Here is a 21694-nt window from a genome sequence, read left to right on the forward strand (position 1 = left end):
CTTGATCTTTCACCTTTCCTTCTCTGCTGTCCCCAACCTGTCATCTGTGCCACAGAACTGAGGACCTAGTTGGAGAAGCAGACAGGTGAGATAGATGGCTGAGGGAGGGACCCAGCTGCCCCACCCCCAGCCAGCCCCTAAGAACCTCCTTTTAAAATTGCTTTGCATCATATTTCTCTCCCTGCTCAGCCCCACCGGCCGCAGCAGCTCTGGCCTCCTCATCCATCATGCTGGCTGCAGGGCATGAGAGTATGTCTCGCAGAGAGACCTTTCTGCCCTAGGCCTCCAAGGGGAAGGGCTCAGCTGTCAGAGAAGAGGGCCGTTTCCAAAGGGGTCAGAGTGCTGGACCCTCCAGGATTGATGGGCTATGAATTATGGATGTCGCATCCTCCAGTCCCAATGCTCCAGAGCCAGAGAGGGTATCCCTGCCTTCCTTCCTTGTTGGCCTCTTCTCTCTGGCGTCCCTTTAGCATGCGCTCATTTCATATTAGGTGTCGTCCTGTATTGATGTTACTTGTTGGTTGCTTTGCTTAATGGACGGGGGTTATGTGCACACCCTCCCTAATCAACTGGGACCCCTGAGCATGAGAGCTCTTCCTCTTCCATGGCTAGTGCCTGGCTAGAGGGCCGTGCTGCCAGCCACACTTATGCGCTCAGTGTCACGCAGTCACCTAGTCTTACGAAGAATGAAGAGTGGCTCCAGGAGTCTATGAAGACAGCAGTGAGGCCAGACGGTTCACAAAGTGGCCACTGGGACCAATTTCCTCCCCCCAGCAAACAGCATTTCACTGTGCTCTGAGCAAGGGTTGCCCCAACTCTTTCCTCCTTTACCCCCACCCCTTCCTTCCTTTGAGGTCGCTGGCCTCTCCTTCTGCTGCCCCACCCCACTCTGCTTGCATTCCCAGGCCTGTCCCTGGCAGGTGCTCTCCCAAGCAGTATTCCCTCTGCCCGGCCCCACCTCCACCTTTCTCCCCTGCCACACGCCCACATGCTCAGGTAGCCCCCTCATGCCCTCCCCTGGATTCAGCTGTTCCCTCTGCCAAAGAGTCCCACCTCTGTGGAATGATTTTAGGCTCTTACCGTGAATGGCTCCTTGGACACCTCTGAATCCTTCTCCCATCCAACTCTGCTACCTCTGTTCTCACACAGTACTCACATCTTTCTCTAATCTACATGCATCAGCCTCTTCCCCAATTCCTCAGACTCCAGGCTTGTCCCCATCAGTCACTGCCACCGTTCACAGAACTTCCCAAATCTCTGCCTGAGCCTTCTGACCAATCACCCTTCCATGAAACTCCAGCAGGAGCTCCTTTCATGCTCTGCCCCCGAAGCCACCTCTCCTGCCCTCTCCACCCCCACCTCTGCTCACGCCACAAGCGCCAGCTGCTGCCTGCACAGTGTTCCCTCTGTTGAGGGCCCCCGAGTGCCTTCCTTCCTCCACCCTATGCCCAGGAGCTTCCACCAGTCCTAGGTGTCCTGGTCCAGCGTCCCTGCCTTCAGGATCCTTCTTTGGTCTTTGCCTCCTCATGAACTGGCTGCTCCACATTGGTGCTGCCATTGGCTATGTGCTTGCCTCTGTCCCCACTTACTGCTTTGTTTTTATTTTATTTTATTTTATTTTATTTTTTGAGACAGAGTCCCGCTCTGTTGCCCAGGCTGGAGTGCAGTGGTGTATTCTCGGCTCACTGCAACCTCTGCCTCTCAGGTTCGTGATTCTTCCACCTCAGCCTTCTGAGTAGCTGGGATTACAGGTGCTTGCCACCATGCCCAGCTAATTTTTGTATTTTTAGTAGAGACGGGGTTTCACCATGTTGGCCAGGCTGGTCTCAAACTCGTGACCTCAGGCAATCCACCTGCCTTGGCCTCCCAAAGTGCTGGGATTATAGGCATGAGCCACTGCTCCAGGCCACTGCTTTGTATTTTAATGTTCTATTCCTGTACCTGTGCAACTCCCTCCCCACCTCCTTGCCCTGCTGTATGTCTCACATCTCCAGCACCTGGAGTCCCTGGCATGTAAGAAAGGCCTCTACATCCTGAACGAGGGAAATATATTGAATGAAGGAATGACTAGGAGTGAGCCGGTCCGGTGGGCAGAGGCTCACAGGTAGGGGGTGAAAGCGTGGGCGAATGGAGAGGCAGGTTGGAGGAGCAGCATTTGAGGTAAATTAGAAAATAGTGCCAGATTTAGCCGCAGGGGGAGAAAGGCTTTGAATATACAAAACACCCCTTCCCTCGCTGCTCCTGTCAGCACCTTCTCAAAGCGAGGAAAATAAATCTGTTTTCCTTATGACAAAGCCTGATTTGATGATAAACCCTCTCAGCTTCCCGGGAGGTGGCAGTGACTCTGATAGGTGGGGAGGAGGCAGGAGTAGGTAAAGGAAGTGGGGGCTGGGGGAGAGAAAAAAAGAGAGAGACAGAGGCGGGGGAGGAGAGGGAGAGAAAGCACTTGTTCTGTGCGCTGATTACTAATGCGGTGAAAAAGCTGGGCAGGTTCTGGAGGGAGGCATTTATCCTGCATGAGAAAGCAGGCAGCGTGTTTCAGAAGCTTTCCACAGGCCCCCGCCGCCAAGCTAGAGGGAAGGAGATGGGGAAGGAGAGGGCCGGGCAGGGCCAGGGGCTTGGCTCTGCCCTGAACCACAGACAGCACGAAGAGGGACAGAGCTGCTGAACTCTTGGCTCTCAGGGCCACGGTCACCTGGGGCTCTTCTTTTTCCAGGGGGCTGCTTCATCCGCCAAGGTCGCAGCCTCCTTCCTTGGGGACGTGTTTACAGGGTCACTTGGCTCCTTTCTCTACCTTTCTGAGGGGTGGGGGAAACCCAGCCCCATTCCTGGCACCTAAAGTTGGAAACTGAGGGAGGCTCCTGGGAGTCCCCGTCCCCGAGGGAGGGGTGGTGTCTTTGGGGTGGCTGGGTCTGAGCAGCGTGTGGATGCTGGGGAGCCAGGAGGCATACCCCTGTAACTTTCCTCTCTTACCATGAAGAGAAGCAGAGCCGTTTGCCACAGGGTTAGGCAACTTGTCCCTCATCCCTTGTGGGGATCCCTCTCTGAGTAGCCTTCCTGTTAGCAAAACAAAAGAACGTGAGATCATGGAGCTGCAGACTGCACCTTGGAGATCACTGAATCTTCTCTTCTCTTGGCCAGAGGAGGGAATAGAAGAAAGCAGACATGCCTGAGGCCACACAGCTGGTTAGTATCCAAGCGGCAGCAGCGGCCCCTTCTACCCAAATTCCAGTCTCCACAGTGCAGCCCCAAACAGGGGCCTCTGCTTCTCCTGTAACCCAAATCAAACAAGGCCTTCCTGCGTCTACTGTGAGGCACACTTCAAGCTGGAGACACACCCTAAAGAACCCAGTTTCTGACTCTAAAAGCTTTAAGACACAGTGAAGCACCTGCCTGAGTCTTCTGGAGACCGTGGCCTGCATTACACCCACGCTTCCTTCAAATGCTCTCTGTCCCCTTTCCTCAAAGCCCCACACCTCCTGGAAGCTGCTCACATTCTCCCTTCCTCTGTAGGCTCCAGCCCACGAGGGGTTCCTGCCCTTTCCCCACCACCCGTCTTGTAGGTCCCTCTTCTTTCTCCACTTCTGTTCCCTATTTCCACTCATTACCTTGCTGCCTGGTAGCCAAGCAACAGATATTTCCTCTTTAAAAGGTTAAACTTGCTCTGGTCACTGTCACCCTCCAGTCTGTGAATCATGCTGCCTTTCCCTCCTGCCTCGTGTTTTCAGCATGACTAACAGGCAGAGAAGGCGGCAAGGGGTGTGTGTTTCTCAGAGAAGGATCCCATGCACTCACAATAGAACCCTCGGAGGCTTTCCTATCCAGGGCCCTGCTGCCTCTGACCGCACCCCAAGCCTTCTCTGCTGCTCACATGGGCCTCCTCTCTCCTTTGTGCTTTTCACCTTCTGTTCCCACTGCCTGGAAAATGTTCCGCTCACATTTTGCATGGCTGCTGCCTTCTCATCACAGAGGTCTCGGGTCAACCATCACCACCCCCAGGAGGCCTTCCTTGACTGCCCTATCTCCTGTCACTGGCCTCCACTACCAGTCACTGCCACGTTCACTTCCTTTTGTTGTCATCTAGCACCTGTCCCTGTCCGAATTGTATCATTTATCTGTTACTATTTGTTTATTCTGTTCCTGCCTGTCTCCCTGAGGCCAGGGACCTTTTCTGTCTTTATTACTATGCTGACCCTAGTGCTCAGCACTTAATAAAGAATCATTAAAACAAAATGAATGAAGGACACTAAAGGTGGGTAAGATTGAGGCAGGGCCTGGATCTGTGTAAATCTCTTTGTCCATGGGGCCTTGTACACTCAAGGGTTCCTTCTCTACCCTGCTCAGGAAACTGAGACTCAGGATTCACGGGAGCCCGGGGACCTCTTTGGTTAACAGTTAGGACATCTCCATCAGCCTCTGAGATGTAGGAGCTGTGGCTGCCTGCTGTGTTCTGGGTGGGGTGTGTGCTCTTGCTTCTGGGGTGTTGATGTCCCCACCTTGTCTCTTTCTCCTTCTTTGCAGGCTGTCATAGAAGTTACTTGGACAACACCACCCACCCCTGGGGAGTGGGGTGGTGGGAACTTGCTTGGTGATGGCAACAAACAAACAAACACTTTCCCCTTCCCACTTCTCTTCCGGTATTCCAGGCAGGAGGTAAGTGGGCAGTTCCTGGACTTCATGGAAGTAATGAGGCAGTAAGTTTGGTGCTGTACCCACTCAAACTGTAATGCTCTAGAATGGAGAGGAGCAGCAGAGAGGCAGGGGTGTGCCAGGCCACCTCTCTAGGAGTTCATGTCCCCATTAGAAAAAAAAAACAAAAACAAAAAACTGGAACAAAAGTCTGAGAGAGAGGCTCGATCAAGAGCTCAAACCTAGCCTAGAACACACTCGGGCTTGTTGTGACTCTGTTTACCAATAAGCAGGAAGGAGCCTATTGTACTCAGCGTTACAGAAGCGGAAAGAAATCCCATGAATAGGAGCACAGGAGCCAAGAAGTTGGGCTCAGAGACAATAGATAGGAAGGGAGGGGGTGTGGGAAGGGAGATCCAGACTGGTGAGGCTTAGAAGGAGAAAGCCAGGTGTGCAGGGGCCACCACTAGGAACATCAGGAGAGGCTGGGTAGAAAAGGAGCCATTTACATGGTCAGATTTCTGTAGCAGGTCTGCCTCCCCACTATGCCGTGGAGCGAGCTGGCTTGGCACAAGGTTTATTGGGTATGTTCTATGAGCAAGGAAGTGGGAGTGAGGCAAGATGGGATTCAGCAGGTGTGTCAGACACGTGGTTCCAAGGCCAGAGGGCCAGCAGGCTTTGCACTCAGGTCAAATTTGAATATCTAGTCTGCCTCTTACTCCTCACTGTGTGACCTTGAACCAAAAGTTAACCTCTCTGCCTTTTTTTTTTTTTTTTTTTTTTTTGAGATGGAGTCTCACTCTGTCGCCTAGGCTGGAGTGCAGTGGCGCGATCTGGACTCAGTAAAAGCTCCACCTTCCGGGTTCAAGCAATTCTCCTGCCTCAGCCTTCCAAGTAGCTGGGATTACAGATGCCCACCACTACACCTGCCTAATTTTTGTATTTTTAGTAGAGGCAGGGTTTCATGATGCTGGCCAGGCTGGTCTCAAACTCCTGAGCTTAGGTGATCTGCCCGCCTCAGCCTCCCAAAGTCTGCCTTCTATAAAACTGGGGCAGTGCCCACCTCATCAGGCTACGATGTAGATGAAACGTGATGATGTGTGTAATGTGCAGGGCTAGCATGATGTCCTACAGATGGTGGCAGGCGCTTTCTGCAGCCTGCACCTCTGGCCCTGGCGTAAACCAGAGAAGATCACCATCTGCACTAGGTAAAGCCCTGCCTAGACACAGGTGCATGGACCAAAGGACCCTGAGGACTCTTTGGTCCTTTGAAATATTGACTTTCTGACAGCTTCCTGTCTTTATTTCCTATCATCTCTGCAGGAATAATGTACTGATCTGCTGACATTAAGAAGGACCCTATTTTCAGACTGACTTCTTCAAAGGAGCAGCATCTACATTGGCAAGGTGATTACAACCCAAGCACACAGCTGATTTGGAAGACTTGAGTCCCAAAAGACAACTTTATTTCGCCCTCCTCTGCAGGACGTTTTAGCTTGAAACACCTTCCTATTTTGCAGAACATTCCCAGCATGGGGGCCGTTTGCATCTTTCTGGGCTAGTATTTTTCAGGATTATTTAGAGCCAAGGACCTCATGCACTGTGGGAGGTCCTGCTCTTCTCTGCCCACCCCATTTCTCATGCCCCCATTTCCACCTCCAACACTCCCTCAAGGGCAGAGGCTCATCTTCCACTGTATGTCCGCAGGGTTAAAACCTGCCATCTTGCCTGTCTCCCAGGACACGGTTCCTTCAGGGATTTCTTTCTTTTTTCTTTTTTTTTTGTTTTTTTTTTTGAGACACAGTCTCGCTCTGTCACCAGGCTGGAGTGCAGTGGTGCGATCTCGGCTCACTGCAACCTCCGCCTCCCGGGTTCAAGCAATTCTCCTGCCTCAGCCTCCCGAGTAGCTGGGACTATAGCGCACACCACCACACCCAGCTATTTTTTGTATTTTTAGTAGAGATGGGGTTTCACCATGTTGGTCAGGCTGGTCTCGAACTCTTGACCTTGTGATCTGTCTGCTTGGCCTCCCAAAGTGCTGGGATTACAGATGTGAACCACTGTGCCCAGGCTCCTTCAGGGATTTCTTAGATCTCCAAGAGAGGTGCTGCAGCTCTCACAGGTATTGGGCTCCAGGAGCCTGTCCTGGGAGGCAGGGGGCCTCTCTGTGGGAGGAAGCACCTCTCCTAAGACTGCCCAGTGATCCTTGGGGGGCACTGATTATGGACAACATGTAATTCAAAGGTCGTTACCTTTGGTTTCAGGATGGGTCAGAAAGGGCATGAAAAGCTTGGATTATTCTCTCTTCTGCATGGACTAGAGAAGGGTCAGGAAGGCCTGCAGCTAAGCAAGCTTTAAAGCCATGGTATAGTTGATTTGGGCTCAGAAAGCTCAACTTGTGAGACTAGACTGATTGTGTGTCTGTATTTTCTGTACTTCCTTCCTTTTCTCCTTTACCATTTGATACCTCTTTGTCAATGGTAGTCTGTGCTACTGGGAACAGCAGGAGAGGGTTGAGTCTTTGTTCTTAGGCTAGAAATGTAATAAGATAGGGATAGGCACCACACCCCTTGGGCTTGGATATGCTTTGAGCAACAGATTTGGAGTGAGGGAACTCCAAGGGGCCAGGACAGAGTGAGGTGCTGGTGTGATCAGGATATAGGGTAGTCAAACTCAGGTGTTCAGACTCTCATTCCAGTGCTCACTCCCTTGCATCAGAGTTCCTTTACAGATGCCGTAACAAGAAACACTTCCACTCCCTCCTGTGTCTGAACTGTGTGTTAGACACAAAAGAAAAGAATTCTGGAGTCGGTACAATGGCACACATCTGTATTCCCAGCGACTCAGGAGGCTGAGGCAGGTGAACGTTTGAGCCCAAGAGTTCAAAACCAGCCTAGGCAACCTAGTGAGACCCAGTCTTTTAAAAAAGAGAGAGAGAGAGAGAAAAGAATTCCTGAAGGCAGGGCTGGGACTCATAGTGCCAGGAGGAAACAAAAAGCTATTTGCTCTGGTGCCTGAGCACAGAAGGAGAATAGAGAAAAAGGAGGCAGAAGGAGTGCAGAGGGGAGGAAGGGGAGAGCAGACGTTCTGTGTGGGCTCGTTTGAAAGGAAGTACACAAGCACATCCAGGCCATGGGTTTGGCCATGTCTGGAAGGGCTGGACAGGCCAGGTTGAAGACAAGAAGGCCTCAGTGTGGGGAATTTTATTACAATGAGGCAGGAAGGAGGTGGTCCTTGGGGCTTCTTTGTTACCCGCAGGGAGAAGGGAGATGTGAGAGCTGTGGGGAAAGAAGCAGGCATCCTCCCCCTGCATGGAGACCTTTGTCCATGCTGCCGGCGGCCACAGGAGGGAGGCGTGCGAGATGGCGGCTGCTGGAGAATGTGATGCCCGCTGGTCCAAGAGATGACCTTGAGAGAGAGGAGAGACAAAATTGAGCTGGTGTCTAGTGTGGGGGAGAGGGGAGGGGCAGGTGAGGTGGGAGGAGAAAGCTGAGAGGGAGCTAGACAGGGAGGGGGCGGGGCGAGCCAGGGCCACCTCCCCGTATGGTCTGTCTGACTCTGTCCTGGCCAGAAGGAAAGAGGACACAGACACAGGCATGTAGGGGTGCGGCAGAGATGGGGGGCCGTGTGTCTTTGAGCCCCAAGGTTCTCCTGAGCTGAGACCTTCATTACCTCATGTGCTTCCTAAGGATACAGGCCTTGATCCTGCTGGGGGCAGGCCCTGGACTCAAGCTCCATAGGCCGCCCCCCTTTTTTCTAGCCTGGGTGATGCCCTCCCGACTCCTTGCTTTTCAAAGCATTTCGGGGGGACGTGGTGGGGGCACCCATCCTCTGCTCCAGGATCTGGAGATGGGATTTCCCATTTCTCTGACAAGAATTCCCAAGAAGTGATGGCTTTCACTGCAGCTCCACCCCCATGCCCATCTTTCTTTTTCTGTTATAGATTGTTTATGTTAAGTCATCTTTCTCTGGGACAAAGTACTTAGCCTCTCATTTTCTATCAGTAAAAGCAGGGATAATAATTCCTTCCTCACAGAGTTGTTAGGACTGTCAAATTAGGTCCCATATGTAAAAGAGCTTGCTGAAGTGCAAACTGACAGCAGAAATGTAAGAGATTACTATTCCCAGGGAAGAGACAAAAGAGAAAAGGAAGCAGGAAGGGAGTCCAGGCAAGGTCAGGGTGGGGAAATGGCCTTGGCTCCTAAAACAGACTTAGCTCCAGCCTCTCCAGCAGCCCCTCCCACCCTCCCTTCTCCACCAGCCATCTCTGGCCCTGGGCCTTGCTGGGTAACCTTTGGAAAAACAGGACCCTGGAGCTGAGAATGGGGCAGGCAGAGGGGGAGGTCATTGCAAACTCATCCTTTCTCTCACAGAGAGGAGGGGCCCTGGCCTCTTCCCCTGGACCTCCTCCCGCTGATACTCATAGGACAGGTTAGGGCAGGACCCTCCTGAAGGCCACAGGGTGCCCCAGAGGAGGGAGGCACTCCCCTTCACACAGAGCTGGCAGAAAAGTCACCAGGGTGCCTCCCAGAGCAAGTACCCTTGCCAAGGTCAAATATGAGTTGCTGCTGGGCCACAAAGGACCTGGATGAGTGAGGTTAGGAAAGTCTGGTGTTGGAGGAGGTAGATTTGATGCAAACCTAGACTGCCGGCTGGCATGAGGCCTTCAAGCTGGCTGCCATGCCTGGCTGGACCCCACAGCCCCTCCTCTCACTCCCTTCCTTTGTACTCTCTCAGGGCTGGCTTGCATCTGCCCTGTGTCATTCTCTCCATCTTTACCATTCTGCAAGACAGGAGGGCCTCACTCTGGCTAAAGAGGTGCTCTCTGCCTTCCCTGCCAGTTGCCCAACCCTAACCCCTTTAGGTCCCTGAGAAACAGGAGGCCTAGCTGTTCACATCAAGATCGAGAAGCCACAGCTGTGGGGTTTCTCTCTCTCTGTCTCTCCCCATCTCTCTCTTCCTCCTTCCCTCTCTGGTGCAGAGGGACAGATGCTCTGTTTAGAATTTCTTCAGGGAGACAGACAACAAGGGCATTCTTTCTATTCTTTGGGCTTCCCTAGCCAAAAATGGGGGATTAGCCAAGAGACAGCTGCAGAGGCAGCGGCCCTTGGGGAACCCCTCCCGGAGCAGCAATGGCCTCAGGAAAGAAACTGTCTGGAGCCGGCCTCCTTTAATTGGAACTTGAAAGTGGTGTCTGCATTGGAGTGTGGCAGAGAGCAGGACTTCGGACTCTGGCTGGATGGACCCCGGATTGAATCCTAGCTCTGCCACTCTCTCGATGTTTGGGTTTGGGCCTCTCCCCTTTCAGAAGCCTGTTTCTTCATCTGCAGTCTGAAGATGAGCATCCCTACTCACTAGGGTTGTTGCTGGAATTAAATGAGTTGATGCACAGAAAAGCTTCTATTATAGGTCTGGCAAACTCCAGGAGTCCAGAGATTGTTAGATCCCCTGTCCCACAATAAAGCAGGAGCCAGGTGACTTTCTGTATTCAGCAAAGAGTAACCGAGAGGCATGTGGGAATGATGTGGCTTCCAGTACCCAAAAGCCCCAGTTCTGGAAAACCATTTTTTTTAAATTAGATTTTTAAAAAAATTGGATTCCTCGGCCAGGAGTGGTGGCTCACACCTGTAATTCCAGCACTTTGGGAGGCCGAGGCGGGCAGATCACCCGAGGTCAGGAGTTCGAGACCAGTCTGACCAACATGGAGAAACCCCGTCTCTACTTAAAATACAAAATTAACCAGGTGTGGTGGCGCATGCCTGTAATCCCAGCTACTCAGGAGGCTGAGGCAGGATAATTGCTTGAACCCGGGAGGCAGAGGTTGTGGTGAGCCAAGATCATGCCATTGCACTCTAGCCTGGGCAACAAGAGTGAAACTCCATCCCCCCCCACCACAAAAAAAAAAAAAAAAAAAAAAAGAAAATTGGATTCCTCAATCTAGGATCTCTTGCATTTGGAGAACTTTAGGCTTTCAGCTGTTGCATGCCTAGGCCTTGTCATAATCCAATAAAGCAGGATATGGAAAGGGATATTGCATATGGAAGGGGATAGGATTTGTGGATGAAACAGAGAAAGGGAGAGAGAGACAGAAAACACACACACACACAGACACACACACACACACACACACACACACACAGAGAGAGAGACAGAGAGAGATTCCGCTGTAACAAACTCTTGGAAGACAGAAAGAGGAGGCAAAGGAGAGCAAGGGCCAGTGACAACTCTGCTGCTCTAAAGGGCAAGGGGTCCTTGGCTCACTGCCTTCCTCGTCCTTCCCTGGGGCCAGGTGCGCTGGAATCCTAGATTCCCTGGGAGTGAGGGTAGGTACTATGATGGCATGAAGGCACCTCCCACCACCTTCAAGACTTCCCACTGCCAGTCTGTAGCCTGTGTGTTGAGTCCTGGTCCAACTCTGAGTCACCAGTGTGAACTGGGGTCAGTGATTGGTCTCTAGTTCTCCATCTCTCCATCTGAAGAATGTGAATAATAATTTCTGACTTGGCTGTTTACAGGACTGCCGTGAGGATCCAAGTGCACAGTGAGGTGGGGGGAGGCAGATACATGGATTCCTTTCCATGTGGCCCACAAGAAACACCTGTCCCTCCAGACTCAGGGACCACCAGGGACCTTGAATAGTTGCCTTGGCAACTCATTGCCTGGCTAACTCCCACTCCTTTGGGTTTCAGCTTAAACGTCAGTTCCGCAAGATCTTCTGGACCCCTAAGTTTGGTCCTCCTCTTGTAAGCATTCATAGCATTCTCTACATACCCTTTATAGCACTTTTATGAGTTGAATAGCGTGGTTATTGGTGTGCTTGTTTCACACCTGTCTTTTGCACTAAATTCTAAGCTCTGTGAGGAAAAGGAATATGTTTCTGTTGCGCACCATCTTATCACCACGTAGCAGTGAGTGCTCCATAAGATCCTCCTGCATGAGTAAGTGAATTCCCTGCCTCATCCCTCTCTCATGCCTTAGCATGAGGCCTGAGGCCAAGAGCCCATCCATCACATCCCCCTTGCCCAAAGCCTCCTTATAAGGGTCAGGAGAAGGGTGGCATCTCCTCCTCTCCCTTCTAACTCAAGGAACAAATCATTGGCTACATGATAGTTGCCCTTCTTCCCATCCTCCCAGCGTAGCAGCCCCTGCCCAGGATCCAAAATGCAGAAGGTGAGTAATTGCTATTTTTATTTATCTTTGCACAAGGCTGCCCTCTGGTGGTCGAACATGCAGGAGCGAATGGGAAGGATGGAAACCCCAGTGGCCAGAAACCAGCTGGCTGAGCCAACCACTCTCAAGAGTCTGGCCAGCGAGCCATGGAGTAGGTAAGTGCTACAAGAAGCGCATCTGGGTGAAGATTCGTGTCAGTTCTCCATCCTTATGAATGGCTCCCTCCAAATCTAACAGAAGGCCCTGGCCTCAGAGGAACAGGAAATGAAGGAATGCCCTATAGAAATCCTACCTACCTCAGCCCCAGTAGGATGGTGTGCAGGTAGGGGAAGCTGGTTTAAGTAGCTATTCTTTCTCCTCAGTGGTATGCAGGCAAACATTTTATAGTCAGCTCTCAAAAAAGGAAATCCCAATTTGTAGTGTTTACCAATTTCTGTAGTGTAAATACCTCTACCATGGCCCATTTTAAACCACCAATATGATGTCACTGAACGAGGAGATGGAAGAGATGCCCAGTAGCACACCATTATCTAGAGTTTCCCCCATACAGATACCATGGACAGAAATAACTTCAAGGGCATGGTTAATAGTGAAATATAGTAAACTAATTGAAAAATGATGATTTTTGAATAATTATTACATTTGTTTTCAATATAATATATTTAATTGTGAGTTTATATAATTTAATTTTTCATAATGGCTGTGTTTAACAACTGACTTGCAAAATTCTGGAAAATTTAATAATCGGTTCCTGCAAGTAGTAAGAGCTGGCTCCAGCACATCACTGCTCTCCTCTTCCCCACTTCTTCCTTCTCTTCCTCCTCCCCCTCTTCCTCTCCCACAGCTTTCTTGGCATTCTGTGTGGGTACGAGAGATGGGGAATATGGAAAAGAGCTCCACTGCAGACATTGCTATTTTCTGAGCCAGGAGCCTTAAGTGTCAAGGAAAGAAGATGGAGAAATGCAAATTTGGCTACTGAAAGACATTTCAGTACATGAGTGTGTGTGCATGCATGTGTGTGTGTGTGTGTGTGATTTTTGCAAGGGATCGAGAGGTCGATTAATGCCTGGGCTAAAGATCACTGTTTAAAGATAAGGAATTAAGCCAGCTTTATGGCTGGAGGCCCATGCCTGCATGGTCCTTGGAGGGCTCTTACCTGGGAGGAGTGGAAGGGCTCCGAGCTAGGTGAAGCGGCCGATGGGGAGCCGAGGCAGGCAGAAGTAGGCGCTGGGGAAGAGGCTGAGGTTGATGGGGTTGCCGTCCAGGCGGATGTCTTCCAGCTGCCTGCGGGTGTGTTTGTGCTCCTCAGGGTCACAGAAGACGTCTCTCTGCATGGTCTCTATCAGGTTATTCTGAGAAGAACACATACCAGCTGAGCCTCACCAAGAGGCTCTGCCCCTTAAGCAGCACCAAAGGCTCACATCAGCTGTCCCTACCAGCTCTGCCTGCTCAGGTGCAACTGGAGAAACTGAAGCATCTAGGGCCAAAGCCACACAACAAGGGTGAGAAGAGGAGCCCCAGGGGGGATGGATGGAGAGAGAGGGCACAGATGAAGAGGAAGAGAAGGGGAGAGAAGAAGGAGGAAAGGACTGAAGGGAAGGAAAGAGACAGAGGGTAGGAAAAAGAGAGAAGGAAAAGCAGTTGGGTGAGATAAAATAAAACGGTGGAGAGAGAGAGAAAGTGTTTTAAAAAGAAAAAATAGAGAAAATCAAACTGGGGCCACGGACAACTATTTAGACAAGACCTCCCAATCCTTGTCTCCAATAAACCCTCCAATCAAGGACACCCCACAGCTGCCTAAGCCTCATGTTTCTCTCTGCCATGATCTGCTCCTGGTATCTAACTTCCATCCTCCAGGCTGTTTATCACCCATGCTCTGGGTGGGGCTCCTTACCTGCAGGTGTACAGAGCGCAGGCTCAGGGGCAAAGGCCCGGGGATAGAATCCAGCAGGTTGTCTGACAGGTAAAGGAACTGCAGCTTCTCCATTGCCTGTGGAGAAACCAAAGAGTGTAGGAGGCTGGTGGGTCCTGTTGGACCCTGGCAGTGAGGAGGGCTATGAGGCCAGAGACAGGTGGCCCCATTTGTTCACTCAGGGCTCACTTAGCATCAGCCATGCGCCAGGCTCTGTGCTGGGTGCCACAGGGATTGCCCAGGTCTTTAAGGATCTTACAGACACTAACTCCAACTGGATGCAGGAGGAAAGCTGCTACCATTGAGGTGCCAGCCACTGAAGTAGGAAAGAGCTAATCAGCTGATAATGACACTGGGTGGTGCAGGGGAGGCTCAGGGACAGGGTAGAAGGGAGGACCAGGGGATATTTCCACTCTGCCTCAACTTCTCTGCTATCAGAAGGGACTTTCCCCAATGACAAGTCTCCAAATGCTAAACCTGGGGCCACGGACAATTATCTATACAAGACCTCCCAATCAATGTCTCCAATAAACCCTCCAATAAAGGAGACCCCACAGCTGCCTAAGCCTCATGCCTCTCACTGGCATGACCTGCTCCCTGGTATCTAACTTCCATCCTCCATGCTCTGTTTATCGTCCATGCTCTGGGTAAGGAGCAGGTACAGAGCGGACGCTCAGGAGACAGCCAGACCAGCAGAATGAGAACCACAGGTACAGAGAGGTACACAGTGTGTGCATGGGACCGTGCTCTCAGAATCAGACAGTGTTAATCAGAGAAGGGTTTGGGAAGAGACAAGTTTTCAGCAGGGCTCAGGGAGCAAAGAAAAATGATAGTTACCATTTATGGAGCATCTACTATGCATATCTAACCCTCCTGTTCTCTTTGTAAAATGCTATCTTTTTTAACCCTCCAGCAGCTGTGTCAAGCAGGTATTATTACCCTCATTTTGCAGATGAGAAAACAAGGTCAGAGAGGTCAGGTGACTCTCGCACAAACCCAGGTCTCTGTGGCTCCAAAGCCCAGGCCTTATCCTGGGCTGAGAAAACAGCTCTGAGTCAAGGCAAAAGCAGCGCCTCCTAATATGGAGACAGCTGGGATGTTGCTGAGGCTGAGCAGCGGGGAACTTCAGGGATCATGCAATCCCGTTCTTAGAGACCGAAAAACTGAGGCCTGGCTTCTGATTCCCAGTCTAGTGCTCTTCCACCACAACAGTGGTAGTGACACTGTTCTGTAAAACTCCCTCAAAGACCACTGCAGACAGGAGAAGGCTGAGAGGGTGGAAGGTACTGGGGAGGGCAGGGCAAGAGAGCAAGCAGATGTGCCTCTGTACTCTCATCCTATTTCAAAAATGCAAGTCTAATTTGGTTTATTTGATGCTTCTAAATAGGAATTAGATTGCATAAAAGATTCTACTACTTGAGAGACAGAGAGAGAAAGAGAGAGAGCACATGGGCGAACACACCTGGGGCTCTTCCCAGCCCTATTGAATGGGCTGCCCCAGTGGGCATATTTGTGTCATACAACTTAGCCCTTCCCATCAAAACTGGCCAGCCAATGACCAATCAAATAGTCTCTCTTGGACAGGCACAGTGGCTCACGTCTGCCATCCCAGCTCTTCGGGAGGCCAAGGTGGGCAGATCACCTGAGGTCAGGAGTTCGAGACCAGCCTGGCCAACATGGTGAAACCCCATCTCACTAGCCAGGCATGGTGGTGCATGCCTGTAATCCCAGCTACTCAGGATGCCGAGACAGGAGAATTGCTTGAACACGGGAGGCAGAGGTTGCAGTGAGCCGAGATCAGGCCATTGCACTCCAGCCTGGGCGACAGAGCGAGATCTGTCTCAAAACAACAACAAAAAAAGTCTCTCTTGAGCATTTGATCATCGAAAGACAATGATTCATCAGTCACTTACTGGCAGGTTTTGGAAATAAAAGGATACGTAGAGTTAGGGCCAGAATCAGCTCTATTCCAAGCCAAACTCATGTGTATGTTTTCAGGGAGCAGAACCTGTGAGTGTGCAGAGGATGCTAGTGAACAGACAGGTGAATTGAGCAGATGCACAGAAAGAAGTCAAGACAAGAGGCCGTGTGTCCCAAAGAGGGAGAGAGAGTTGTCCACCTTGACTTCTGAACCATCATTCCCAGTACAGGTTTAGCATCCCAAATATGAATATCCAAAATCCAAAATACTCCAAAACCCAAAACTTTTTGAACATCAACAAAGTGCTCAAAGGAAATGCTTATTGGAGCCTTTTGGATTCTGGATTTCAGGTTAGGGATGCTCAGCCAGTAACAGGCCCATCAGGCCTGATAGTACTGTTTCCATTCATGGAGGTTCTTGGGATGGCCTTTTCTTGGGTCAGAATCAGTTTCTTGCAACTGAAAGAATCAATAAATAGCAAATTTAAAAGGATGAAACAGTGGGTGGTGGTGGTGGAGGTGTGTGGTGGGAGTGCAGGTGGGTGGTGCAGGTGGGTGGTGCAGGTAGGTGGTGGAGGTGGGTGGTGGTGGTGGATATGGGTGGTAGGAGTGGAGGTGGGTGGTGGGGGTGGCGGTGGAGGTGGGTGATGGTGGTGGAGGTAGAGGTGCAGGTGGGTGGTAGAGGTGGCAGAGGTGGAGGTGGGTGGTGATAGAGGTAGAGGTGGGTGGTAGAGGTGGAGGTAGGTGGTGGTGGGGGTGGAGGTGGGTGGTGGTGCGTGGAGGTGGGTGATGGAGGTGGAGGTGGGTGGTGGAGGTGGGTGGTGGTGGTGGTGGTGGAGGTGGTGGTGGTGGAGGTGGTGGTGGTGGAGGTAGGTGGTGGTGGTGGCGGTGGTAGGTGGTGGAGGTGGGTGGTGGTGGTGGAGGTGGGTGGTGGTAGAGGTGGGTGATAGTGGTGGAGGTGGGTGGTGGTGGTGGAGGTGGGTGGTGGTGGTGGAGGTGGGTGGTGGTGGATGGTGGTAGGGGTGGAGGTGGGTGCTGGAGGTGGAGGTGGGTGGTAGAGGTGGAGGTGGGTGGTGGTGGTGGAGGTGGTGGTGGTGGTGGTGGTGGTAGGTGGGTGGTAGATGTGGAAGTGGGTGGTGGTAGAGGTGGGTGATAGTGGTGGAGGTGGGTGGTAGAGGTGGAGGTGGGTGGTGGTGGAGGTGGGTGGTGGTGGAGGTGAGTGGTGGAGGTAGGAGGTGGAGGTGGGTGGTGGTGGTGGAGGTGTGTGGTGGTGGTGGAGATGGGTGGTGGTGGAGGTGGAGGTGGGTGGTGGGGGTGGGTGGTGGGGGTGGGTGGTGGTGGTGGAGGTGGTGGTGGTGGTGGTGGTGGAGGTGAGTGGTGGAGGTAGGTGGTGGAGGTGGGTGGTGGAGGTGGGTGGTGGTGGAGGTGGGTGGTGGAGGTGATAGATAGTGGACCTAAGGCCTTGACTCACCCTGAAGGCCGCAGGCTGTATCCCCGAGCTCTGGAGCCGATTTAGGCGGACGTCCAGGATCTCAATGCCACTGGGCAGCACGGGCAGAGCTTCCAACTTGTTCTCTGGGAGGATGAGGTCCTGGAGGGCATGTAGCAGGCGGAAGGCATCATTATCGATGGAGGAAATGAGGTTGTTGGAGAGGTCAATCCTCTTCAACTTTGCTGAGAGAGGTTAGGGGAGAACAAAGAGAGAAACCAGAACACATTGTCTTTCCTTGTCCAGGTTGGAGCTGTCTCTACACCTTGCTGCATCCCTCTCAAGATGAGGGGATTCTAACCAGCTCTCCACCTGCACTAGGCCCAAACCAGAGGAAATAACATAAACCAGGACTCCTTGGAAAAGCCCTCGGATGCCTCAGTGCCCCTCCCTGGAGTTTTGTCCGGTGCAGTGGCCGCCCACCTTGCATCCTTTAGAAGAAGCCTCTTGAGAGCGAGAACCAACAGGCCCAGGAATCCCTGGATCCACCTCACCTCCACTTGTGAGTCTACACAAAAGGGCACTGAGGCCTGGAAAGGCTCTGGGTAATTAGTGGTAGAATCTGGATCAGAGCCCAGGTCTCCTGTCTCAAGCAGGGCATAAGGCATAAAGAAGCTAAAAGCACACAAACAACCATGTAAACAGCATCAGTGCCATGGAGAGTAGATTTAAGACAATCCTGCCCAGCTGACCACACAGCTGTCACTGCTGGGACATCCTGAAGATGTTGGCAGATCATACCTTCCCCTCCCAGCTTCCCAGAACTTTTTGGAGAACAAATAAAAACAGGTCCCTTCCACCATCTAAATACTTCAAGGAAGGGACTTCTAAAGACTTCGGGCTATTTCCCTTTGACAGCTGGAGGGACTGAGAGCCAACAGGAAAGAGCTAACACGGAGGGCGCTAACACAGTGTTGGTGACTGTCCTAGTGGCAGGGTGGCTGCATATGCCTGCCCCCACTCCTCTTTTCCCAGGGCATTACATACTCAGCCCTTTGAAGTCTTCGGCCCTGATACGGCTGATGCGGTTGAAGCGTGCATACAGGTAGGCAGTCCTCCGGGGAAGAGGAGGAATGTCCTCTAGGTCAATGTCATCGCAATACACAGAGGAACCGAGGCACACGCAGACCAGGCAGGTTGGCAGACCTGGCCCAGGTGGAAGACAGAACAAAGGGAGATCCCTTTAGCCTCTGGGGCCAATGGCCCTTGCCCCAGGGAGTGTCTGAACCATGGCCATCTGTGCCTTTTTGATAGCCTATGGGTTGCTGCCCAGAACTGACGGGCACCATGTACACAGTGCTGTTGGCTGCTCCTCTGTCTCTGTCCTCCACCCCAGAGAGGCAGGTCCATCCTCAGTTACTACCCAGCCTAAGCCCATTTATATTTTCAGCAGACCCTGGTTCTGTGTACATTTTCCTGGGCCTATGTGGGTGTTTCTAGGAAATCCCTTGGTCTCTTTTCCACAGGATTCCTCTCTGGTCCCAGAAAGTAAAGCCAGAATTAAGTGGGATGGCCAGTGGTTGCTGGCTCTGCCATCTGCCTTGGGGAAGAGAAATTAGATATGTTCTGTGTGGCTCCAAGAAGCACAATAGAACCAAGGTGGAGTACAGTGCCTACCCAGCAACCACTTCCCCTTCTTATGGCATCAGCATGCCAATTTTTCTTTGGGAAGCAGCCCTCTCCTGTTCTGTCCATGACCCAGTCTCTGTACCCACGGGTCATGAGGTTAGGCCAGGTCAGCCACCCCAAATAGTTGGGGAGACTTTATTGGATCATACAACTGAATAGCGCAGGTGGTTTCTGTCACTTGCTATCACAAGGCACAGAGATTACTGAGAGACCAGTTTAGCTCAACTCAAGGAAGAACTCTAGTAGCAGTGACACAGCCCCAAGATTAAGGAGCTCTTCTCTGCCAGCAGTGACCAGGAGGAGTGGGTGGAGCAGAGGGGCCCCAGCATCTTTCTTATCCTGAGGCTTTGAATGGTGGGTTCAGCTGAGGCCCTTTACGGCCTCTTTAAGCCTGAGACTGTAGCTCTGAGAGGTCATGGATTCCTGACTGAATGGTTTTCCTGCTGATGCCCCAATACCCCAGGTCCACCCAAGGCAAACATCCCAAGAAGAGAACAGGGAAGCTGCGGGCAAGCAGGTCCAGAATGAACTTCACCCCTCCTCTGCCCACTTCTGATTTCCAGCAGATCGCCGAGGCCTCACTGCCAGGGATGCCAGCCCCAGCCTCCAGGAGGGCATCGGAGAAGGAAAGAGAGCTGCTGAGGAGGGACTTTGAAGCTGAAAAGCAGTGTGACTGCTTCATTTGCTCCCATGCCAAGTGACAGCCACAGTTAGTTATTCTTCTCTACAGGCTTTTAATTGTCTCTAATCTAATTACCACTCAACCTGCTTCCCCTGTCATGCTATTAATTAAGGCAGGGTGGCTTTGCTAGGGCATAAGGGAGTTCTTGCATTTCTTTGCTTCTTACTCAACTTGTACATTCAGGCAAAAGTATTAGGGACAGCCAGTGCCTGTCTTTGATTTTTTTCCTGTTCTTACTGTGGCTATTTCCCCTTCTTTCCCTGCTAGTAAGGGTAGCCCTGACCCCCCATGCCCCAACCCCAACCACGTTCCACTTTGGTACCCCCTGGTGCTGGGTCATAGCTGCTTGGCCTATGACCTAGGGATATTGTGACCATGTGACTGTGCACTTACCATGGTTGGGCTGGGAACTCAGTAGCAGCCCTGCTGTAGTAGGTCTGGTCATCGTGGGGTTTGACGAGGGTGTCCCTGGAGCCGTAGTGCTCTTGGCAGGATTGATGCTGGTTGCAGGAGCGAGGCTAGTCACCTTAACCTGGAGATGTAGCACAGAGTACATGGTAGCCCAGCTTTGGCACAAAAGGGACTTAACTTTGGACTCTGGGAACCTCAGTGATGGATTTCAAACCAGCAAAGAGTCACTGTGGAGGAGGAGGAGGGAGGGATAGCAGAAAGACTGTGCAAAAAGGGGACCTGAGAGAGCATCAGGTCCAGCATGTCCATCCTATGGATGAAGAAACTGGGGCCCAGAGAGGAGAGGGATGAGGATCAAAGAGCCAGCAGGTGGTCAAGGCAGAGATGGAACCTGCTTTCCCGATTTCCCAGGCCGGCACTCTTCCCCTGCTCCACACCGACCAGGCTCACATACAATCGAGTAGGGACTTCTGGGCTTGCACCCCACGCTGCTGCAGTGAAAGCCAAGAGGGCCTGGGAAAGAACTTCAGACTGGAGGATAGTTTCAGAAAAGAGATGGGGAATGTGGCACTTTTATTTCCTAGAGAATATGATGAGGACATTGCGAACCCCTCCCCCAGTGAGACATAGCTTTGGGTCCTACTTGACGGCAGGGGGAGCGATGTATGACTTTTGAAGAAGGAGAAGTCCCAGGTTTGTGTCCTGTTTCTTAGTATCATCTAAGTGACAAGTCCCTATGGAAGGATAAGAATTTCCACCTCATAGAGAAAGAGGTGGAGGATGGAGACACCCGCACTTCAGGGCAGGTGGGAGGGCCCTGGCCTCTGACTCCCAGTGTCATGCAGGGAATGCAGTTGGTCTGCTGTGTCCCTCACCTCGGGGAGTTGGTCCCCATAATCTGTGAGCTCCTCGTAGTTGCTCAGGTCAATGACTTCACCATAGTTGTCTGGGTTCAGGACGTCATTCCGCAGAGGCAGAACTTCAAAGGAATCGCCTTCCCTGGGCATCTGCTCCTCTCTCCTCTTCCTCTCCTTCCTTGGGAGAGAAGCTGTCCCTGTCTCCTGCAGCACCAAGGCCAGCAGACTCAGGAAAGCCAGGAGCCTCATGAGGAGTCAGATGGGAATGAGAATCCCTTCAGCGGCCGGTCCTGGCAAGTGGGCAGGAGGAAGGGCAGCAATCTGCGGGACAGGCTCTCCAGAGGGTTGTGGGAATGGCTCGCAGATTTACTCCACTTCCCACTCCCACACTTGCAGACTCAGTGCTCTCATCACATGCACACACTCCCTACCAGCTGGGACTATGTCTTGGGGGGTACCTCCTAGCAGCCCCCTCCTTCCACCGCCTCACTTGAGTGTTTTTACACGCTCACCCAAACACTGATATTCACTCAGAGGCATGTGCAGATACATCTCAACACAGACACATTCACAAGAGTCCCCTTGTCTACAAACGAGGCACATACTGGTGCATGCACCCAGATGTCCTCTCTTAAACAACCCCATGTTCGGAACATGACTGCTAGTCACTAAGCTCGATTTAGAGAATGTCAACATCAGAGAATCTTATGGGGTCTTGTTGTTTGTTTGTTTGTTTGAGATGGAGTTTTGTTCTTGTTGCCCAGGCTGGAGTGCAGTGGTGCGATCTTGGCTCACTGCAACCTCTGCCTTCCAGGTTCAAGCGAATCTCCTCAGCCTCCTGAGTAGCTGGGATTACAGGCACCCACCATGCCTGGCTAATTTTTGTATTTTTAGTAGAGAAGGGGTTTCACCATGTTGGCCAGGCTGATCTTGAACTCCTGACCTCAGGTGATCCACCCACCCTGGCTTCCCAAAGTGCTGGAATTACAGGTGTG

The 21694-nt window shown here is 51.9% G+C and overlaps 1 protein-coding gene and 1 long non-coding RNA gene across 2 annotated transcripts; one reads left to right on the forward strand and one right to left on the reverse strand.

Annotated features, from left to right (window-relative positions):
- Nucleotides 1-3771: 3771 nt before the first annotated feature.
- Nucleotides 3772-13536, forward strand: LOC129048329 (uncharacterized). The gene is made up of 4 exons (XR_008510573.2): nucleotides 3772-4252; nucleotides 4522-4653; nucleotides 5953-6036; nucleotides 11836-13536. It is a non-coding gene; the product is annotated as an uncharacterized LOC129048329 (long non-coding RNA).
- OPTC (opticin) lies at nucleotides 7222-21313 on the reverse strand. The gene is made up of 7 exons (XM_002809578.4): nucleotides 20718-21313; nucleotides 19825-19963; nucleotides 18108-18266; nucleotides 17103-17305; nucleotides 13694-13789; nucleotides 12956-13151; nucleotides 7222-8037 (listed from the first exon to the last, which is right to left on the reverse strand). Exons 1-6 carry the CDS (start codon nucleotides 20946-20948, stop codon nucleotides 12981-12983), a joined length of 999 nt encoding a protein of 332 aa, XP_002809624.1. The 5' UTR covers nucleotides 20949-21313; the 3' UTR covers nucleotides 7222-8037; nucleotides 12956-12980.
- Nucleotides 21314-21694: the final 381 nt, after the last annotated feature.

This window comes from Pongo abelii, chromosome 1 (assembly GCF_028885655.2).
Source record: "Pongo abelii isolate AG06213 chromosome 1, NHGRI_mPonAbe1-v2.0_pri, whole genome shotgun sequence".
NCBI classification, from domain to species: domain Eukaryota; kingdom Metazoa; phylum Chordata; class Mammalia; order Primates; family Hominidae; genus Pongo; species Pongo abelii.